This window comes from Nerophis ophidion, linkage group LG11 (genome assembly GCF_033978795.1).
Source record: "Nerophis ophidion isolate RoL-2023_Sa linkage group LG11, RoL_Noph_v1.0, whole genome shotgun sequence".
NCBI lineage: Eukaryota > Metazoa > Chordata > Actinopteri > Syngnathiformes > Syngnathidae > Nerophis > Nerophis ophidion.
The window spans coordinates 29,151,163-29,171,079 of NC_084621.1; the positions used below are offsets into that span (position 1 = coordinate 29,151,163).

A 19,917-nucleotide genomic window follows, 5' to 3' on the forward strand; every position below is an offset into this window, starting at 1 on the left:
TTTTACTCTATGCATGAAAGTTTAAAATAAGCATATATTAATGCAGTATGAACAAAAATGTTATAATGTAGACACATGGAATCATCATATTGCTGTGATTATATGCATCAAGTGTTCATTCAAAGCTAAGGCAAAAATATGGCGATATGTATAGTGACCGAGACATGGCCTAAAAAGATCGAGATATTAATAAAAGGCCATATCGCCCAGCCCTAATATATATATATATATATATATATATATATATATATATATATATATATATATATATATATATATATATATATATACACACACACATACATACATACATACATACATACATACATACATACATACATACATATATATATATATATATATATATATATATATATATATATATACATACACATATATACATATATATATTTATGGGCTCATTTGCATATGTTGTTTACATGCTTTTATTTTTTTAACGCCTATTGCTGGCTCCTGCAGAAAAGGAAGGAGAACGCGGAAGAAAACAAAACAAGCATGGAGAAGAAGGGTAACTCAACAGAACTTTTACAGAGTCATTTTCATTATAAAGTACTTCCAGGCGGCGGATTTGACGGAAGCAAAGTGGTTTGTAGCCACTGCCAAGCTGAATTTTTTTATCACAGGAGTACTTGTAGTCTAAAATATCACCTTCACGTGAAGCACACTGTTGATGCGAGCAAACCATTCAACAAAGCAGAAAGTGGAGCCAGGCTTTGGCAGACAACGTAAAATGCAGTCTTCGGGAGATGTATAGATAAAGAAAAGCAAGAGAAGCTAACAAATGCCATAGCAAAGTGGATAGTTCCAGACTGTAGGCTCCTTAGTGTTGTGGAAGACGCCGGCCCGAGAAACATTGAGCTAATCGCAACAAGTGACATCATGTATGAACCGCCATTAAGATGCGCCATCGCACGAAGAATACACGAGTTGTATGAAAAGGAGAGGACTGTAAAAGTGACAACGTGCAGCTGGAGTTGCTCTCAGTGGGGACTACTGGACATCAATCGGTAAGCATAATTACCTCAGAGATACAGTGCATTATATTGATGAAAAGTGGGTGCTGCATTCACATGCTCTGTCTATAATGAAAACAGAGGAGAGGTATTATGCTGAAAAATGTGCAGGGTGCTTCACTGAAGTTATACAGTGTTAAAAGTGTGTTTGCACAGAAAATGTTATGGCACTTTAATTCATAGGGCAGTACATTTAAAATTAATGGCTGTCAAGTTCTAAGAATGAACAAACTGCATCGAGTGGAGTGAGTTTCTCTGAAGGAACACCATTATTAACATGGACTTTACATTCTAGTCCCCTGTAAAGGAAATCCCAGGGGTAAGTGTTTTGTGCTTCACAATTTATTTTCTTTCTCCCTGATAAAAGAAAATGTTTCTGCTGTTAAGAAATTGCCTGTTCGGATGTTATGATTGTGGCTCAGAGATTTGTATGTAGATTATATTTATTTTCCAAAAACAGGATAACTTAAATACCCTGGCAGTGGAAATAAGCTTGAATGTTTATATTTACATTTTTTTAATTGATTTTCATAAAATATGCTATTTAACTGCTACTTCTTAACAAGTACTGATTTAAACATTTTTCGCACAACAAATGTTTTGGCGCTTTTGTTCATATGGGAGAATATTCCAATAAGGATGCACAGAGTCGGGTGTGGCTAAACTTGACAGGCATGCACAGAGTCCTGACCTGAACCCGATAGAACACATTTGGGATGGATTAGAACGGAGACAAAGCCATGCTTTCTTGACCAACATCAGTGTGTGACCTCACCAATGCGCCTTTGGAAGAATGGTTCAAATTCGTATAAACACACTCTGCAACCTTGTGGACAGCCTTCCCAGAAGAGTTGAAGCTATAATAGCTGCAAAAGGTGGACCGACATATTGAACCCTATGGGTTAAGAATGGGATTGTACTTTAAGTTCATTTGTGAGTCAAAGCAGGTGGCCAAATACTTTTGGCAATATAGTGTACATTTAATCAGAATTGGATCCAATCATTAGGTGCCCAAAGATTGACACCCACTCAGATTCACTCCAAAAATAAAAATGCTCATTTTAACACAACTATATCAATAAGCAATGCATCAAAAAATAACTTAATTTGAATTTGGACTTTTACCTTTTTTTCCCATATTGCATGACCTTACTATCCAGAGGTTCTTGTCTCTTGTGGTCTTTTGTTCCCAATCATGGAGTATATAATACACTATGTTTATAAACCTACATTATACCAATTTTTTTTGTATTTAGAAAATTGTAGTAATTGTACATCAACATCTAGTTAATCATCTTGTACTTTAGTTTACAATCAACTCATCAGCACGATTAATGCCGACGGTGCAGTTTGCTCCATGCCGCTATTACACCATTTGGTGTGTTGCTGATGTGTTGTGCAATGAATGCAATAATAAATGACCATGTGGTCAAAGAGAGCATTCCTTGTTTAAGTTACACAGTTGGTATATACAAACCCCATTTACAAACAGGTTGGGAAATTGTGTTTGATTCAAATATAAACGTAAAACAATGTTTTGCAAATCATGTTCAACCCATATTCAGTTGAATATGCTATAAAGACAACATATTTGATGTTCAAACTGATAAACATTTTTTTTTGCAAGTAATCATTAACTTTAGAATTTGATGCCAGCAACACATGACAAAGAAGATGGGAAAGGTGGCAATAAATACTGATAAAGTTGAGGAATGCTCATCAAACACTTATTTGGAACATCCCATAGGTGTGCAGGCTAATTGGGAGCAGGTGCGTGCCATGATTGGGTATAAAAACAGCTTCCCAAAACATGCTCAGTCTTTCACAAGAAAGGATGGGGCGAGGTACACCCCTTTGTCCACAACTGCGTGGGCAAATAGTCAAACAGTTTAAGAACAACGTTTCTCAAAGTGCAATTACAAGAAATTTAGGGATTTCAACATCTGCGGCCCATAATATCGTCTAAAGGTTCAGAGAATCTGGAGAAATCATTCCACTTAAGCGACATGGCCGGAAACTAACATTGAATGACCATGACCTTCAATCCCTCAGACGGCACTGTATCAAAAAACAGCATCAATCTCCATATCACCACATGGGCTCAGGAACACTTTAGAAAACCACTGTCACTAAATACGGTTTGTCGCTACATCTGTAAGTGCAAATTTAAGCTCTACTGTGCAAAGCAAAAGCCATTTATCAACAACATCAAGAAACGCCGCCGGCTTCTTTGGGCCCGAGATCATCTAAGATGGACTGATTCAAAGAGGAAAAGCGAACCATCCAGACTTTTATCGACGCAAAGTTCAAAAGCCAGCATCTGTGATGGTATGGGGTTCCATTACTGCCCAAGGCATGGGTAAATTACACATCTGTGAAGACACCATTAATGCTGAAAGGTACATACAGATTTTGGAACAACATATGCTGCCATCTAAGCACCGTCGTCTTTTTTCATGGACGCCCCAGCTTATTTTAGCAAGACAATGCCAAGCCACATTCAGCACGTGTTACAACAGCGTGTCTTCGTAAAAAAAGAGTGCGGGTACTTTCCTGGCCCGCCTGCAGTCCAGACCTGTCCCTCATGGAAAATGTGTGGCGCATTATGAAGCGTAAAATACGACCGCGGAGACCCCGGACTGTTGAACGACTTAAGCTCTACATAAAACAAGAATGGGAAAGAATTCCACTTTCAAAGCTTCAACAATTACTTTCCTCAGTTCCCAAACGTTTATTGAGTGTTAAAACAAAATGTGATGTAACACAGTGGTGAACATGCCCTTTCCCAACTACTTTGGCACGTTTTGCTGCCATTAAATTATAAATTAATTATTATTTGCAAAAAAAAATAAAGTTTATGAGTTTGAACATTAAATATCTTGTCTTTGTAGTGCATTCAACTAAATATGGGTTGAAAAGGATTTGCAAATCATTGATTGGCATCACTAAATTGGCCCTAGTGTGTGAATGTGAGTGTGAATGTTGTCTGTCTATCTGTGTTGGCCCTGCTATGAGGTGGCGACTTGTCCAGGGTGTACCCCGCCTTTCGCCTGATTGTAGCTGAGCTAGATGCCAGAGCCCCCCACGACCCAAAAGGGAATAAGCGGTAGGAAATGGATGGATGTAATCCGTTTATATTTACATCCAACACAATTTCCCAACTCATATGGAAACCGGGTTTGTATAATGAGTTCTGACATTTACGAAATAACAGCAGGTTGTATTGCATCAAGCCTCGTCATGTGGTTTATGGTGCTGAAAATATACAATTGTACAATTTCCACAGTATGTATGTGAAAATATTTGTATATGTTTTAATTAAACTTTAGTTTAATTTGATACATGTTTCCTACTAAAATGAATTAATGTAAAGAAAAACTTCAATATTGTAAATTCCGGACTATTTTTCTACGCTTTTATTTTTCTAATCAACATATTTTTATGCTTATAAATAGTTAAACAAATAAAACAACAAAATACACTGAAATGGCTTATCGGTTGTGCTATGCCACCATTTTTTGGGCCAGTTCACTCACTGCAAGCGCTGTTTACAGCTTTCAACCGAAAGTACAATTGCCATTCTGTCTTCTCGCGTTCCTACTCGTATGGATATTTCATTCATCCCTCCTAGCAAGTTTGTCAGTTTTACAATGCAACTTTTATAATTCATACTTATATATTTATCGGCTACATCCAGCGGCCTGTGAAGCAGCGGAGTATAGTACCAGCGGAGGCCGTCTACGGAACAGACGCAAGCGGTGTGATCGGAACCAGAAACGCAGATAGGGCTAAAAACAAAGCAAAAAACAAAGCAAAAGGCTAATCCCCACAGAACACCACTTCCCTCCATCCTGAAGCCGGATCTAAATGGAAGACACAAGCCTACTGGTCTGGGTAAGGAGTCAGTTAAGTTAGAACAACTTTTTTCTGCTATGCCTCTGTCAGGGGTGGACATACATTCTACCAAGGTGGCAAACTATGATGCGTTCAGTTTGTCAAAGCACCAAGTAAACAATTGGAAAATTCCCGTCATATCAATTCCTAGATATGGTCGTAATTATTTTAAGTGCACTACGCATAATAAACGCAACATTATTAATATTGCTACCACGGATAATTTGATCAAAAACTCCTTAAAACAGCCCACTACCTATAATATAGGTTTTTTAAACATAAGATCATTGTCTCCCAAAACGTTATTAGTTAATGAGGTTATCAGAGACAACAATCTTAACGTCAATCGGTTGTAGCGAAACCTGGCTTTAACCAGACAACTTTTTTTGGGCTAAATGAGGCATCTCCTCCTAACTATACGTATGCGCATATTGCCCGTCCCCTTAAAAGGGGTGTGGGGGGTGGGGGGGCACACTAATATAAAACGAAAACTTTAACCTTAGTCCTAACATATATAAATCGTTTGAGGTGCTTACTATGAGGTCTGTCACACCACTGCCTCTTTACCTGGCTGTAATCTACCGCCCCCTAGGGCCCTATTTCGACTTTTTCATTGAATTTTCAGAGTTTGTTGCTGATGTAGTGACACACGCTAATAATATAATTATAATGGGGGACTTTAATATCCATATGAATACCCCATTGGCCCCACCGTGCGTGGCGCTCCAGACTATAATTGATAGCTGTGGTCTTACACAAAAAATAAATGAACCCACGCATCGCAACGGTAATAAGATAGACCTAGTGCTTGTCAGAGGTATCACCGTTTCCAAAGTTATGATACTCCCATATATTAAAGTAATGTCTGATCATTACCTTACAAAATTTGAGGTTCAGACTCATGTTCGGCAAGCTAATAATAATAATAATAATAACTGCAATAGCAGCCGCAACATTAATGTTGCCACAACGACAACTCTTGCTGACCTACTGCCCTCGGTAATGGCACCATTCCCAAAGTATGTGGGCTCTCTAACCTTACTAACAACTTTAGCGACGCCCTGCGCGAAACCATTGATAGTATAGCACCTCTGAAGTTAAAAAAGGCTCCCAAAAGGCGTACCCCATGGTTCACAGAAGAAACTAGAGCTCAGAAATTATATAGAACGCAAATGGCGCACGACTAAACTTGAGGTGCACCATCAAGCATGGAGTGATAGTTTAATAACTTATAAACGCATGCTTACCTTAGCTAAAGCTAAATATTACTCAAATCTCATCCACCTTAATAAAAACGATCCTAAATTTGTGTTTAGTACGGTAGCATCGCTAACCCAACAAGGGACTCCTTCCAGTATCTCCACCCACTCAGCAGACGATTTTATGAAATTCTTTATAAGAAAATTGAAGTCATTAGAAAGGAAATTAAAGACAATGCGTCCCAGCTTCTACTGGGTTCTATTAACACAGATACGACTGTATATACAGCGGACACTGCCCTCCAAAATAGTTTCTCTCGTTTTGAGGAAAATAACATTAGAAGAATTGTTACAATGTCTAAATGGAATAAAACAAACAACATGTTTACTTGACCCACTTCCTGGGAAAGTTATCAAGGAGTTCTTTGTATTATTAGGTCCATCAGTGCTAAATTTTATAAACGTATCCCTTTCCTCTGGCACTGTTACCCTAGCATTCAAAAAAGCGGTTATTCATCCTCTCCTTAAAAGACCTAACCTCGATCCTGACCTCATGGAAAACTACCGACCGGTGTCTCACCTTCCCTTTATTTCAAAAATCCTCAAAAAAATTGTTGCAGACCAGCTAAATGAACACTTAGCGTCTAACAATCTATGTGAAACCTTTCAATCCGGTTTCAGGGCAAATCACTCTACAGAGACAGCCCTTGCGATACAGTCGATCATAATATTTTGTTAGAGTGTATCAAAACACGAATTGGTATGTCAGACTTAGTTAGCCCTGTCTTGGTTTAACTCTTATCTTACTGACAGGATGCAGTGCGTCTCCCATAACAATGTGAGCTCGGACTATGTTAAGGTAACGTGTGGAGTTCCCCAGGGTTCGGTCCTTGGCCCTGCACTCTTCAGCATCTACATGCTGCCGCTAGGTGACATCATACGCAAATACGGTGTTAGCGTTCACTGTTATGCTGATGACACCAAACTTCTATATGCCCCTAAAGCTGACCAATACGCTGGACTGTAGTCAGCTGGAGGTGTCTTAATGAAATTAAACAATGGATGTCCGCTAACTTTTGCAACTCAACGCCAAAAAAACAGAAATGCTGATTATCGGTCCTGCTAGACACCGATCTCTATTTAATAATACAACTTTAACATTTGACAACCAAACAATTAAACAAGGCGACTCGGTAAAGAACCTGGGAATTATCTTCGACCAAACTCTCTCCTTTGAGTCACACATTAAAAGCGTTATTAAAACGGCCTTCTTTCATCTCCGTGATATCGCTAAAATTCGCTCCATTTTGTCCACTAACGACGCTGAGATCATAATCCATGGGTTTGTTACATCTCGCCTCGATTACTGTAATGTATTATTTTTTTAAGATTACAGTTGGTACAAAATGTGGCTGCTAGACTTTTGACAAGAACACAATTGTTTGATCATATTACACCTACACTGGCTCACCTGCACTGGCTTCCTGTGCACTTAAGATGTGACTTTAAGGTTTTACTACTTACGTATAAAATACTACACGGTCTAGCTCCAGCCTATCTTGGCGATTGTATTGTACCATCTTTCCCGGCAAGAAATCTGCGTTCAAAGGACTCCGGCTTTAGTGATTCCTAAAGCCCAAAAAAAAGTCTGCGGGCTATAGAGCATTTTCCGTTCGGGCTCCAGTACTCTGGAATGCCCTCCCGGTAACAGTTCGAGATGCCACCTCAGTAGAAGCATTCAAGTCTCACCTTAAAACTCATTTGTATACTCTAGCCTTTAAATAGACCCCCTTTTTCGACCAGTTGATCTGCCGTTTCTTTTCCTCTTCTGTCCCACTCTCCCTTGTGGAGGGGGTCCGGTTCGATGGCCATGGATGAAGTACTGGCTGTCCAGAGTCGGGATCCCGGATGGACCGCTCGTCCAGAGTCGGGACCCAGGATGAACCGCTCGCCTGTGTGTCGGCTGGGGACATCCCTGCGCTGCTGATCCGCCTCTACTTGGGATGGTTTACTCTTGGCTCCACTATGGACGGGACTCTCGCTGCTGTGTTTGATCCGCTTTGGACTGGACTCTCGCGGTTGTGTTGGATCCACTATGGATTGAACTTTCACAGTAACATGTTAGACCCGCTCGACATCCAGTGCTTTCGGTCCCCTGGGGGGGGGGGTTGCCCACATATGCGGTCCTCTCCAAGGTTTCTCATAGTCAGCATTGTCACCGACGTCCCACTGGGTGTGAGTTTTCCTTGCTCTTATGTGGTCCCTACTGAGAATGTCGTAGTGGTTTGTGTTGTGGGTTGTGCAGCCCTTTGAGACACTAGTGATTTAGGGTTATATAAATAATCATTGATTGATTGATTGATTGATAAACCGTCCCAAGTGTGAGGTCTGTGGGAGTGTTTTCATGCATATTTTTATGTGCTGTACGTGCATTAGTTAGTATGCTAAAATGTTTAAGAGTATCTGTGTTAGAATAATTAACTTACGATGGCTTTCTTTTTGTCTTGTTTCAGCTTCACAAATTCACCAAAACGTCACCGTGGTAATCAGTCTGTTTAGCTGATTGAAGAGCTAGCTTCTACAGCTTGTGGGTCCATGACGAGGACTTTTGTTTTGTTTGATCTACCGTTTTACTGCCATGTTACAGACGCCGTTTGGAAACGATTGAGGTATGTACATAAAATGTAGAAAATATTTGTGTAAATAACTAATTTCTTAACGTATGTATCTGCGGCTTACAGTCTGGGAAAAAAAAAGTTTTCTTTTTTTTTCGTTTTTGTTTGTTTTACATAAATGTATAAACCTTCCAAACCCAACTCTGGCCAGGATTCAATCTCAGTACTATTGGTTTTCAACACAAGCTCTACTGCTGTGCGCCACTGGAACGAGTAGGAAAATAAGAGAAAAATTGACATTATATTACTATCAGTGATGGAGCAGCAAGCGGATAGAAATAATTTCAGTATAAATATGCATGAGGGTAAGGGTGAAGGTTAATAATTGACGCAAAATGCCGGAACTTGGACCATGGGGCCCTACGCACAGAGCGTGATCTGCCTTGAATGGGAAAAAAACTAAACGTAGCTACAAACTAGCATTGTTATAAATGATAAATGGGTTGTACTTGTATAACGCTTTTCTACCTTCAAGTACTCAAAGCGCTTTGACACTACTTCCACATTTACCCATTCAGACACACATTCGGAGGGAGCTGCCATGCAAGGCGCTAACCAGGAGCAAGAGTGAAGTGTCTTGCTCAGGACACAACGGACGTGACAAGGTTGGTACTAGGTGGGGATTGAACCAGGGACCCTCGGGTTGCGCACGGCCACTCTCACACTGCACCACGCCGCACCTTTAAACTACAGATGTTGGAAGATTCCCATCTTTGATGGAGTACCGTGAGCAAAGCGGTGGAACCAGTAGTAGCAGAAGTCTACAGCCAGGAATGTGAAGCGCCAGGTCCAGGCGGAGTCCCAGGGTAGCCGCAGCAGGCGATAGTGGTCCCACACGTACATGTAGGCAGACAGCTCGAAGCCCCGTACCAGCAAACTGCAGACAACGTCATTATAAAATGTTCAGATTAAAGTGATGACCTGAAACACTCACAGTGGTAGCCTGGATATCATCCCTAATGATACAGAGATGATTCCATCACCGATGTTGTACAGCGGAGATTCCGATAGCAACATGCCGACACCCATCTCCAGGATGATCAGCCCGATGAAGAAAGGATTGGCCTGCATACACACACACACACACACACACACACACACACACACACACACACACACACACACACACACACACACACACACACAGACATGAATCATCAATGACAAGCATGAAAAAGAGGACATCGACTGCTTTTAGCAGCTCTGCTGAGCAAGAATATTTATTTTGGAAGACGAGCAAAAACCAAGACTTTGAGGTTGCTTCCCAAAACTAGTGTGGTGGAAGCAGGTTTTACTGAAAAATCTTTTTTTTTTTTTTTTTTTTGATGCTCGATGAAAAGCTCTGATCTGGAAAATTCCAATAAAAATCACTACACCACAGAGAAAAAATATTTGGCCACATGATTACTGTGATCAAATGTCGGTCCGATAGCAAAAATGCAAGTGTCGGACTATTTTATCTCTGATAAAAGGGCTCAGATACAAAAAGTCCTGCATCGTGTTAACTTGGACAGCCAGTTAACATCTAAATGTCCTCCAATAGGCACAAAAGGTCTTAATTTTAGGCCTTTACAAAACAAGGTAGGTTATAGGTTACTAAGAGCTCACAGCTACACAACAGCTAAACAATGGCCTCAATTAAACATTTCAGTTTAAAACAGCACATTTGTCAACAAAAACAAGTATCTAATAATTACACATACCAAGTCTCCAAGGCAGAAGCGTATTCGAAAGTACCCAGTAATAAACGTGTCCGCATCATTCAACTTACTACGTCATTAGCTAATAGATAAAGTTGTATTTTTGCCTCATTGCTGTGAGAATCCTGCATGTGACTTGAAGCATTTAAGGGGAACTGCACTTTTTGGGGGGGAACTTTTGCCTATCGTTCAGAATCACTATGAAGGATAAGATTTTTCTTTAAAGCTTTTTTAATTGTAAATGACAATGTTTTATGAAATTATTGCAATAATGTAAATTTGTTTTAACTATTAAACGAACCAAAAATATGACTTATATTATCCTTGTCAAGCTTATGAGATGCGATGCAAGTGTGACTCTATTGGTTCTTTTTTTTTTTAAGTTTTATAAATGTCTAATGATAATGTCAATGAAGGATTTTTAATCACTGCTATGCTGAAATTATAACTAATATTGATACTGTGATTTATAATATTTGTTTTTGTTTCACTACTTTTGGTTTGTTCTGTGTCGTGTTTGAGTCTCCTTTCAATTGCTCTGTTTATTGCAGTTCTGAGTGTTGCTGGGCCAGGTTTGGTTTTTGAATGGGATTGCATTGTTAACGTATTGCTGTGTATTATTTTGGTAATGCTGTGTATTGTTTTGTTGGATTGATTAAATTAAAAAAAAATCGATTAAAAAAAAAAAAAGAGAATCGATTTTGAATCGCACAACGTGAGAATCGCGATTCATATTCAAATCGATTTTTTCCCACACCCCTAGTAAATAATATCAAATATTAACTATTTACTTTATTACATGTTGCAAAACTAGTCAGTGACACTCCATTTGTGTAGTTATTAGCCTCAACCCGAGTGAACATAATCCTAATGCTAACGAGCTAACATTAAAGCTGATGTGTATGTGTTGTCAGGGGTCACCATCGCGGTGCCCGCGGGCACCAGGTAGCCTTAAGGACCAAATGAGTCGCCCGCTGGCCTGTTCTAAAAATAGCTCAAAAAGCAGCACTTACCACTTACCAGTGAGCTGCCTCTATTTTTTAAATTTGATTTATTTACTAGCAAGCTGGTCTCGCTTTGTTTGACATTTTTAATTCTAAGAGTCAAAACTCAAATATAATTTGAAAATCCAAGAAAATATTTTAAAGACTTGGGTCTTCACTTGTTTAAATAAATTCATTTATTTTTTTACTTTACTTCTTATAACTTTCAGAAAGACAGTTTTAGAGAAAAAATACAACCTTAAAAATGATTTTAAGATTTTTAAAAACATATACCTTTTTACCTTTTAAGTTCCTCTTCTTTCCTGACAATTTAAATCAATGTTCAAGTATTTTTTTTTTATTGTAAAGAATAATAAATACATTTTCATTTAATTCTTCATTTTAGCATCTGTTTTTTCGACGAAGAATATTTGTAAAATATTTCTTCAAAATTATGATTAAAATTCAAAAAAATTATTCTGGCAAATCTAGAAAATCTGTAGAATCAAATTTAAATGTTATTTCAAAGTCTTTTGAATTTCATTTAAAATTTTTGTTCAGGATAATCTAGAAAAAAATAACGCTTGAAATATAGCTTGGTCCAATGTGTTATATATTCTAACAAAGTGCAGATTGGATTTTAACCTATTTAAAACATGTCATCAGAATTATAAAATTAATCTTAATCAGGAAAAATTACTAATGATGTTCCATAAATTCCTTTTTTTTAATTTTTTCAAAAAGATTCGAATTAGCTAGTTTTTCTCTTCATTTTTTTCGGTTGAATTTTGAATTTTAAAGAGTCGAAATTGAAGATAAACTATGTTTTAAAATTTGATTTTCTTTTTTTTTTCTTTTTTTTTATATATATATAGATTTATTTATTGAAGGCAAATTGAGCTAATTGGCTATTTCTGGCAATTTATTTAAGTGTATGTCAAACTGGTTGGTTGGTAGCCCTTCGCATTAATCAGTACCCAAGAAGTAGCTCTTGGTTTCAAAAAGGTTGGTGACCCCTGCTTTATATATTGTTATTTACAGCTGAAATGGACGAAAAGGAATTGCCTGATGAATTCATCATTTGTCGAGGACGACGACTTTGACTGTTGGACATTGGCAACAAAAACATGACTTTTTATGAACAATTCAGTACACTTTATTTTTTTAAATATATCGTTTTGTATAATATTGCTTTGTATTTCATTTACTTTATAATAAAAGAACTGTGGCCTATTATTTTTATTTCTATTTTACATTTAGACCACTCCTCCATTCATCACCAGCCTGAGTTGTATAAACTAGCCTGAACTGTGAAAAAAAACCCTTCCATAGGAACCTCTCTTTACAGGAACGAGAGGTTCCAGTGGAAAAGAGCCTATTGTTAGACTAATTTTCACCTTTTCTAAAATTCCACACCACAAAATGTGCTATTCCAGATCAAAATCAGTACGGGTCAGTACTCAAGGCTCCAATATCGGTAAAAATGTTGAGTCCTCAATTTTACAGGAAGACCTTATACAAGATTTGCGTGTTTTGTGGGGTCAAAAGTGACTGATTTTGGATTGGTTCTAGTTTTTCCACATTAAACTCCTCCAAGCATGTCTTTATGGACCTGGACTGTGCACTGGGAATGGAAACGGGCCTTTCCCAAAGTCCACAAAGTCGGGAAGATACAGTTGTCCCCAATGTCTTGCTAGTACAAATACCTAAAAGACTTTTAGTCCCCTTATGCCTTCACTGTCTGAAAAGTAAAATTTCAACCAACAGCCACAGCTGTTTATTTGACAAACACCATACTGGAAATGTGAATGTAAAAGATTCTGGCGATGGCATGAGTGGACGGTGTTTAGCCTTCAAAGAGCGCACGGCTAAACAAATGGTGAGGAGAAAGAAAGGCGGCGATGTCATGCCTCCCTTTCTAAGCGTGTTGGAAACATGTAATAACATCTTAATGGTTCTGTCAAACATGGAAGAAATTAGTGCGGGACAGGGTGAACAAACAGGTCACGCCTGTGAGCTGCTCAGCTTTATCTGCCAGCCACTTAGCCGGCACCACACGTGGACCTGAAGAGTGCTGGTGTGTTCCTATTTTTTACGTCCATGTGTGCGTGTGTGTGTGTGTGTGTGTGTGTGTGTGTGTGTGTGTGTGTGTGTGTGTGTGTGTGTGTGTGTGTCGTGATCGCACGCTAAATTCCAACATCTGGTCACAGCCTGCAGAGCTGCAACCAACAAGAAGCCTCACGTCAAGAGTCAAAAGTCCTCCACCAGGCAGTTTAGTTTTGCACACATTTTTTTAAGGGGGTGTTTTCATTGCAGAACGCAGCTAAGGGTAGAAAAATAACTTATTTGGATTCTTTTTTGGGTTTTATCGCATGTGGGAGCGCGGCTAAAAAGGTTGGAGCTACACAAAAAAGCAGACTTGGAATGGTTAAAAAAAAACAAAAAAAAACAAGATTTATGCAATTGTCCTTTTCAATGTGGCCTTCCTCGTCTTTGTTCTAGGCTATTCACAGTGTGGCCCTGGGGACATTTTGAGCCCGCAGCTCCTTTGCACTGGCCTTCGGTAAATTGTGAAAATAACTTTCAATCTAATTAGTTCAGTCTGTTTAGTACCACCTCAGAAAACACTTTGCTCTCCAAGTACCACCATAACGACCAACATTAAAATACAGTAGCGTGCTATCAAATTAAAAAACAAGGCAGAGGTTTTATTTAACAAGTTTATTTAATATTTTTGGCCACTTAAACATTACACGCAGTTTGAGCAGTACCACTGTTTGAATATAGGAAAAATAAAACAGTACAAAGTGATTCTTTGGCGTACCATTAGTTGGAGCCTTCGAACCACAGTTTGAGAATATTGATATTTTATTACCACATGTCGCGGTTATGATGCAAAACCATAAGTTTATTAAAACCCTAAGAAGTTTGGTCCGCAAATATGAGTCTGAGGGTGTAACGATAGATTAAGTTTAGTTATATCGATCTTTGCAAGGCAAGTTGGCATTCTGGAAGATAGGTTTTGATCCAACATCGATAAGACAATAAATCAATTTCATCAATACTAAAAAAAAGAGAACATTGGATTTAAGAACGGCAGACTTTACATGAAGTTGAGCACAAGACAATATCATAAATTACAACGCAAAAACCTTTTGCGACAGCATGTTTGCAAAAGCCATGACAAATAACAAAGCCACAACTTAACTTTAAACCCCAAAGGATGCGACGTACAGAACGGAAGTGACAGCGGCGTAAGTTACGGACGGAAGGTTAAAAACAGTGTAATAAAAATTCACAGTATAGTTTAAAAAAAAAAAAGTTATTTATGACTAAAAAAAGTGTTGACACTGCTCTTGCGTTTCATTACACCCTCAGGCATTTGGTCCGTGTGTCGGCAAACTTTGTCCTCTGTCTCTTCCGTTACGTCTTTATGATGTTTTGTGTTGGTAAAAATGAGAGTAGCCACACGTTAAACCTCTGCTCATTTCACCTTAAGTGATGTTGGTTGCACTTAATTTTTGATATTGAACTATTTTGTGTTGGAAAACAAAAGCAGAAGTAGCAGGTAAATCTACTGTTAAAATGTTGGTTACTGTACTGTACTGAAAATTGTTTGAATGTTGAAAATGTGAGCAGAAAAGGTTAATTCAAGCTAAAATGTTGGTTGCACTTTATTGAAATAAGATGTGAATGGATAGGCCATTAATTGTTCACTTGCTTGTTTGTGTCCATAATTCATTTATACATAATTCCCTTACAAGAAATAACAGAGATATAGGAAACTTCACTTCCAGTGTCTAGTATCCACTATTATTTCACAGTCATACTACTTTGTCTTCTTTGCTAAAAAGTTACTGAATCGATTTCAACTCACTGAATCGTATCGGATCGTTTAATAAAATATTATAATGGCAACCACAAAGTCTGAAACGAATTGTTGTGAAACTAATAGTTACATCCCTAGGAGACTGGCTCATGAAGTGCGTGGTAGTGACGTAACGATAAATGGTATCATTGATAACCGCAGTAAAACTCCCGACGGTTACTTTTACCGTTTTAAATTAAAATTACGGGAAAACCATGATTGAGGACTGCACTTTGATAAACTCACAGACAGACTGGCCCGCTCTGGCTAGCCTAAATGCTAACATGAAAACAAGAGACATTGACATCTTTCCTCATTAAGAAATAACAAACCTCAATCTAAACTTGTATAAACACATTAGTGTTTGAACAATTAAAATATTCAATTGCGTATATTGAACCTGTCATAGCACAGAGAGATCGACTGAAAAAATACAAGACAGAGGTGGTTTTACGGTGCTTTTAAGGACTGCTGAATAAGTAAGACAACCAGAAATAATAGAGTTTATTTCCAATGCAGTTTTCAATTAAATAAATGTTAAAGTACGAAATACAAACCATTATTTAAAATAATAAAAATGTATCCATTAAAACAGCTGAAACACTAAGACTAAAACAACATCAGTTTATTTTAGTTATTTAAAAAAAAATCTAAAAATGTCTGTGTCTGTATAAGTACTTTTTGAACACATTGAACAATATTGCAATGATAGTAAGTTTTTAACGGGTTATACTTGTATAGTGCTTTTCTACCTTCAAGGTACTCAAAAAGCTTTGGCACTATTTCCACATTCACACACACATGTTAGGAGCTGCCATGCAAGGCCCTAACCACAAACCATTAGGAACAGGGTTGAAGTGTCTTGCTCAATGACACAACAGACATAACGAGGTTGGTAGAAGGAGGGGATCGAACCAGGAACCCTCAGGTTTCTGGCACGGCCTCTCTCCCAACCGTGCTACGCCGTCCCCAGTAACAGTGCTAATTTTGCTCACAATAATTTTAACATTGTTACATCCTTAACACCAACACTTTGCCATCACTCCAGCAGCACTGAGAGCAGACTCAGCCAAACTCTCTTGGTAATGTTGCAATTGTCAATGAAAACAATTACAAATTTGACTTCATAGTACCCGTAATTTGTACCGTGCCGGTTCAGATAAGAAAAGTACACATCCCTAATCGAGGAGTAGTGACACCGCTCATTTACGGGAGAAGCAAGCTCGCTGAAATGGCAACATGAATACAAAACACATTAACGTCATATCCCAATCTCAAATTAGATAAACTCATTACTCTCCAAGCAACTAAGACATTTATTTGTGCACATTTAACAACATAATAAACAAGTATGAATTAATTATAATTGCATATTACTTACACATACCAAGTCTCCAAAGCTTAAGTGTATTAGAAAGTATCCAGTAACAACGGTGTCATCATTCAACTTACTGCATCATGTGCTTAACTTTAATGAATTATTGTCGCCACTAAAAAAACTAATACCACTCCACTTTAATATTAAGGCAACAAAAAGTCCTTTCAATATAGTTGATAATAAATAGATTAGTGACGTTCATTTAATTACACTTGATCAAACCATGCTATAAAAGCCCTGTCTAGACATTTAAAAAAAAAAACACTAAAGTAAACTGAACTAGGGTTGTCCTGATACCAATATTTTGGTACCGGCACCAAATATATTTCAATACTTTTCAAAATAAAGGTGATCACACACAAAAAAAATATTGGCTTAATTTAAACAGTTTGTCACCATGGAGGCGAGGATTAGTGATTTAGAAGTAGCAAAAACACTGTTTGCCGTTGGCTACCAAGGTTCTAACGCACCGCTTCAGTGTTTATAGCTTAATTTTTATGGTTCATTTTTAAGCCTTCTCCCTTTTCTGTCTTCAAACTGTTTCCGCTTGTAAGTGCTCTCTCTGTTGACTCAAATGCGCCTCGGCTCATATTACCTGCAATGTCCATGAAAAAAAAAAGTCAGGTATTTTTCAAAGGCAGTTTAGTACCTTTTTTATTTCATTATTACCGCGATACTTTATTAGTCCCGGTATAGGGTATAACCCTAAACTGAACCATTTGGAGAAAAACTGAGTTATTATCAAGTTGAATTGAATGTCCTTAATGTTTCTTTTTTTTTTTTTTTTTCTTTTCTTACATCTTTCTTTTGGCACGAAAGATTTCTTCTATAAGTCTTTTTTGTGCGGTCAGATAATTTTATTTTTCCTGCTTTTTACCTCATGGGCAACATGACATTTGCGGACCAGATGTTGTCTTCTCCAAACAGACATCGCATGGAGGTCACGCTTGACGAAAGGTTGGCTGCAAAACACGCGAGGCTGACAAGTCGCTTTTATCCCGCCTTTTACTAAAAATCACTCGTTGGCTGAAGGCTGGCAAAAAGCCCTGGAGACGTTCAAATAGGTCCACTATTTCTTCCGAGGAGACATTACTAACAGTAAACCTGCGGAGTCACAAATTGCTCCTGTGCCCACTTTAACTGCCCCTAGCCTAGTGGCAACAACAAATTAGCTCGAGTCCCGTGTCGCTAGGCCACTGTGCGTCTCGTAAAATCGCAGCAAACACATGTCAAACTTCAAATTAGAACCGCTTCACACGCTGGGAGTCGAAGCTGACGACCGAAAATACTTCACTGCAGCAGAGTTCATGCGATGGTTCACAAATGTTGCGTCTTTAAAATGGACGTGTCCATTTGCAAGGCTGTCATTGGCATGTCAGGGCAACAGGGAGCGCTGTGACCCCAAACTGTTAAGGCATTACAGCCAATCATTAGGCTGAAAGAAGTCATTCTCAGAGAATAATTACTAACAATGATAAATAATCCAAAATAAAATGAGTAGACTGATAAAATGTATAAAAAAAATGTAAATGAACTAATAATGGATAAAAACTATTATTAAAAATAATTTACATTCATATGATACGGACTTCGGAGTCTTGAATACAAATATCGGTCCAATACAGTTATCAGCAGGAATCATACATACTGGTATTATTTTGTAGTGTAAAACCTTATAAAAGGTTTGATCAAGTGAAATTAGTCAAACAACAATTATAGGTATGAAAAACACAAATTGATTTATTATCAACCGTCTGGAATGAACTTTTGCTGTCTTTAAGTTGAAGTGGACTGGTAACATTTTTGGGGTGCGACAGAGTGACCGCAATAATTCATTAAGTTAAACTCATGACACGGTAATTTGAATGATGCAAACACGTTTGTTACTGGATATTTTCCAATACACTTCTGCCTTGAGCACTTAGTGTGTACAGTATAAGTAATATGCAACTATAATTGTTCAAAACTTCTTTATATTGACCAATGTGCCGTTTTTAACTGCATTATTGTTCAATTATGGACACTTATTACGTCTGTCTAGCTTGTATGCTATTGTGTGCTTAGCTGCTGTGTATCTGCTTGTTCTGAATAGCCGAAAGCCTGCCATGTTTACCTTTTGTAAATGATTTCCCTAAAATAGAAGAAAGAATGATCTTGTGTGCTTATTGAAAGTCAGTAAAATGTTCACATGCAAGCCCATATAATTTGATACCATTTTTTTTCCTGATATCGGACCAATATCTTATGCCAGTATCAGAAAGGGACTCCCCTAATCAAAATACTGTACAGTGCTAAAAAGCTCTGAGACATACTAAAATCCTTGTAGTACTTAAAAGGGGTACTGCACTTGTTTGGAACTTTGCCCGTCTTTCCCAATAGTTATGAAAGACAAGAACACATGTATTTTTATTAAGATTTTAAAGATGATAAAAAAATGTTTGGAAGATGCGGCTAATTGGAGTAACAGTTGGGGCCTTCAAACCCTCCATCAACGTTGTATATACACACTGCGAATCTATATACAATGTAGTAACAGAAACATTCATAAAAATATGGAACATGTTTTATATTTACCGTATTTTGGTCATTTTAAATCATTGCCGTATTGTTTTCTTCCACGCATTAATTTCTCTTTCCCTAGCAGCGCACATCCGACAACCAGCCACAAATTTGTGTTCTTACTTTCTGAAACACAACAATGGATGTGTTCTAATCATGGCAAATTCAGTAACAAACAAAAGAGACAACTATTTTTGGACAAATGAGGATTTCCAACCTTATCTTTTTGAAGCTGAATGTACGGAGCATGAACTACTGCTTATAGAAGCAAGTACTAAGGAAGAGTGATTTGTTGGAGCAGACGGAAGCAGAGAAAGTGAGGTGAAAGTCACCCGAAGCTGCAAATGCGAATTTAAAGCAATGTTATTTAGATATAAATGGTGTGCTTGCCCAAATAAACTGGAGAAATGTCTCAAGCCAGCTGGACCAGACGGACAACTGTCCATCAAGTGAGTCACTTTAATACTGATCATGATAAAGGCAGCATGTCATGTGTGTTATTACAACTACAGTACATACACTGTCGAGTTAGCTGTGTACAAACACAACATAAACTTTGGGATAATACTTTACAGATACTGTAATATGATTGTTCATGTTTTTCAGTCAGTACAGATTGGTGTCTTA

The 19,917-nt window shown here is 37.9% G+C and overlaps 1 protein-coding gene across 4 annotated transcripts in view; it reads right to left on the reverse strand.

The window, feature by feature from the left end:
* Positions 1-19,917, reverse strand: part of agmo (alkylglycerol monooxygenase) — a 227,004-nt gene that overhangs the window by 188,808 nt on the left and 18,279 nt on the right. For all 4 annotated transcript variants that reach the window (XM_061915521.1, XM_061915520.1, XM_061915523.1 and 1 more), the window contains 2 exons: positions 9,737-9,867; positions 9,528-9,679 (listed from right to left, as the gene is read on the reverse strand). In XM_061915521.1, coding sequence (XP_061771505.1) covers positions 9,528-9,679; positions 9,737-9,867 — 283 coding nt within the window. The remainder of the gene's footprint in view (positions 1-9,527; positions 9,680-9,736; positions 9,868-19,917) is intronic.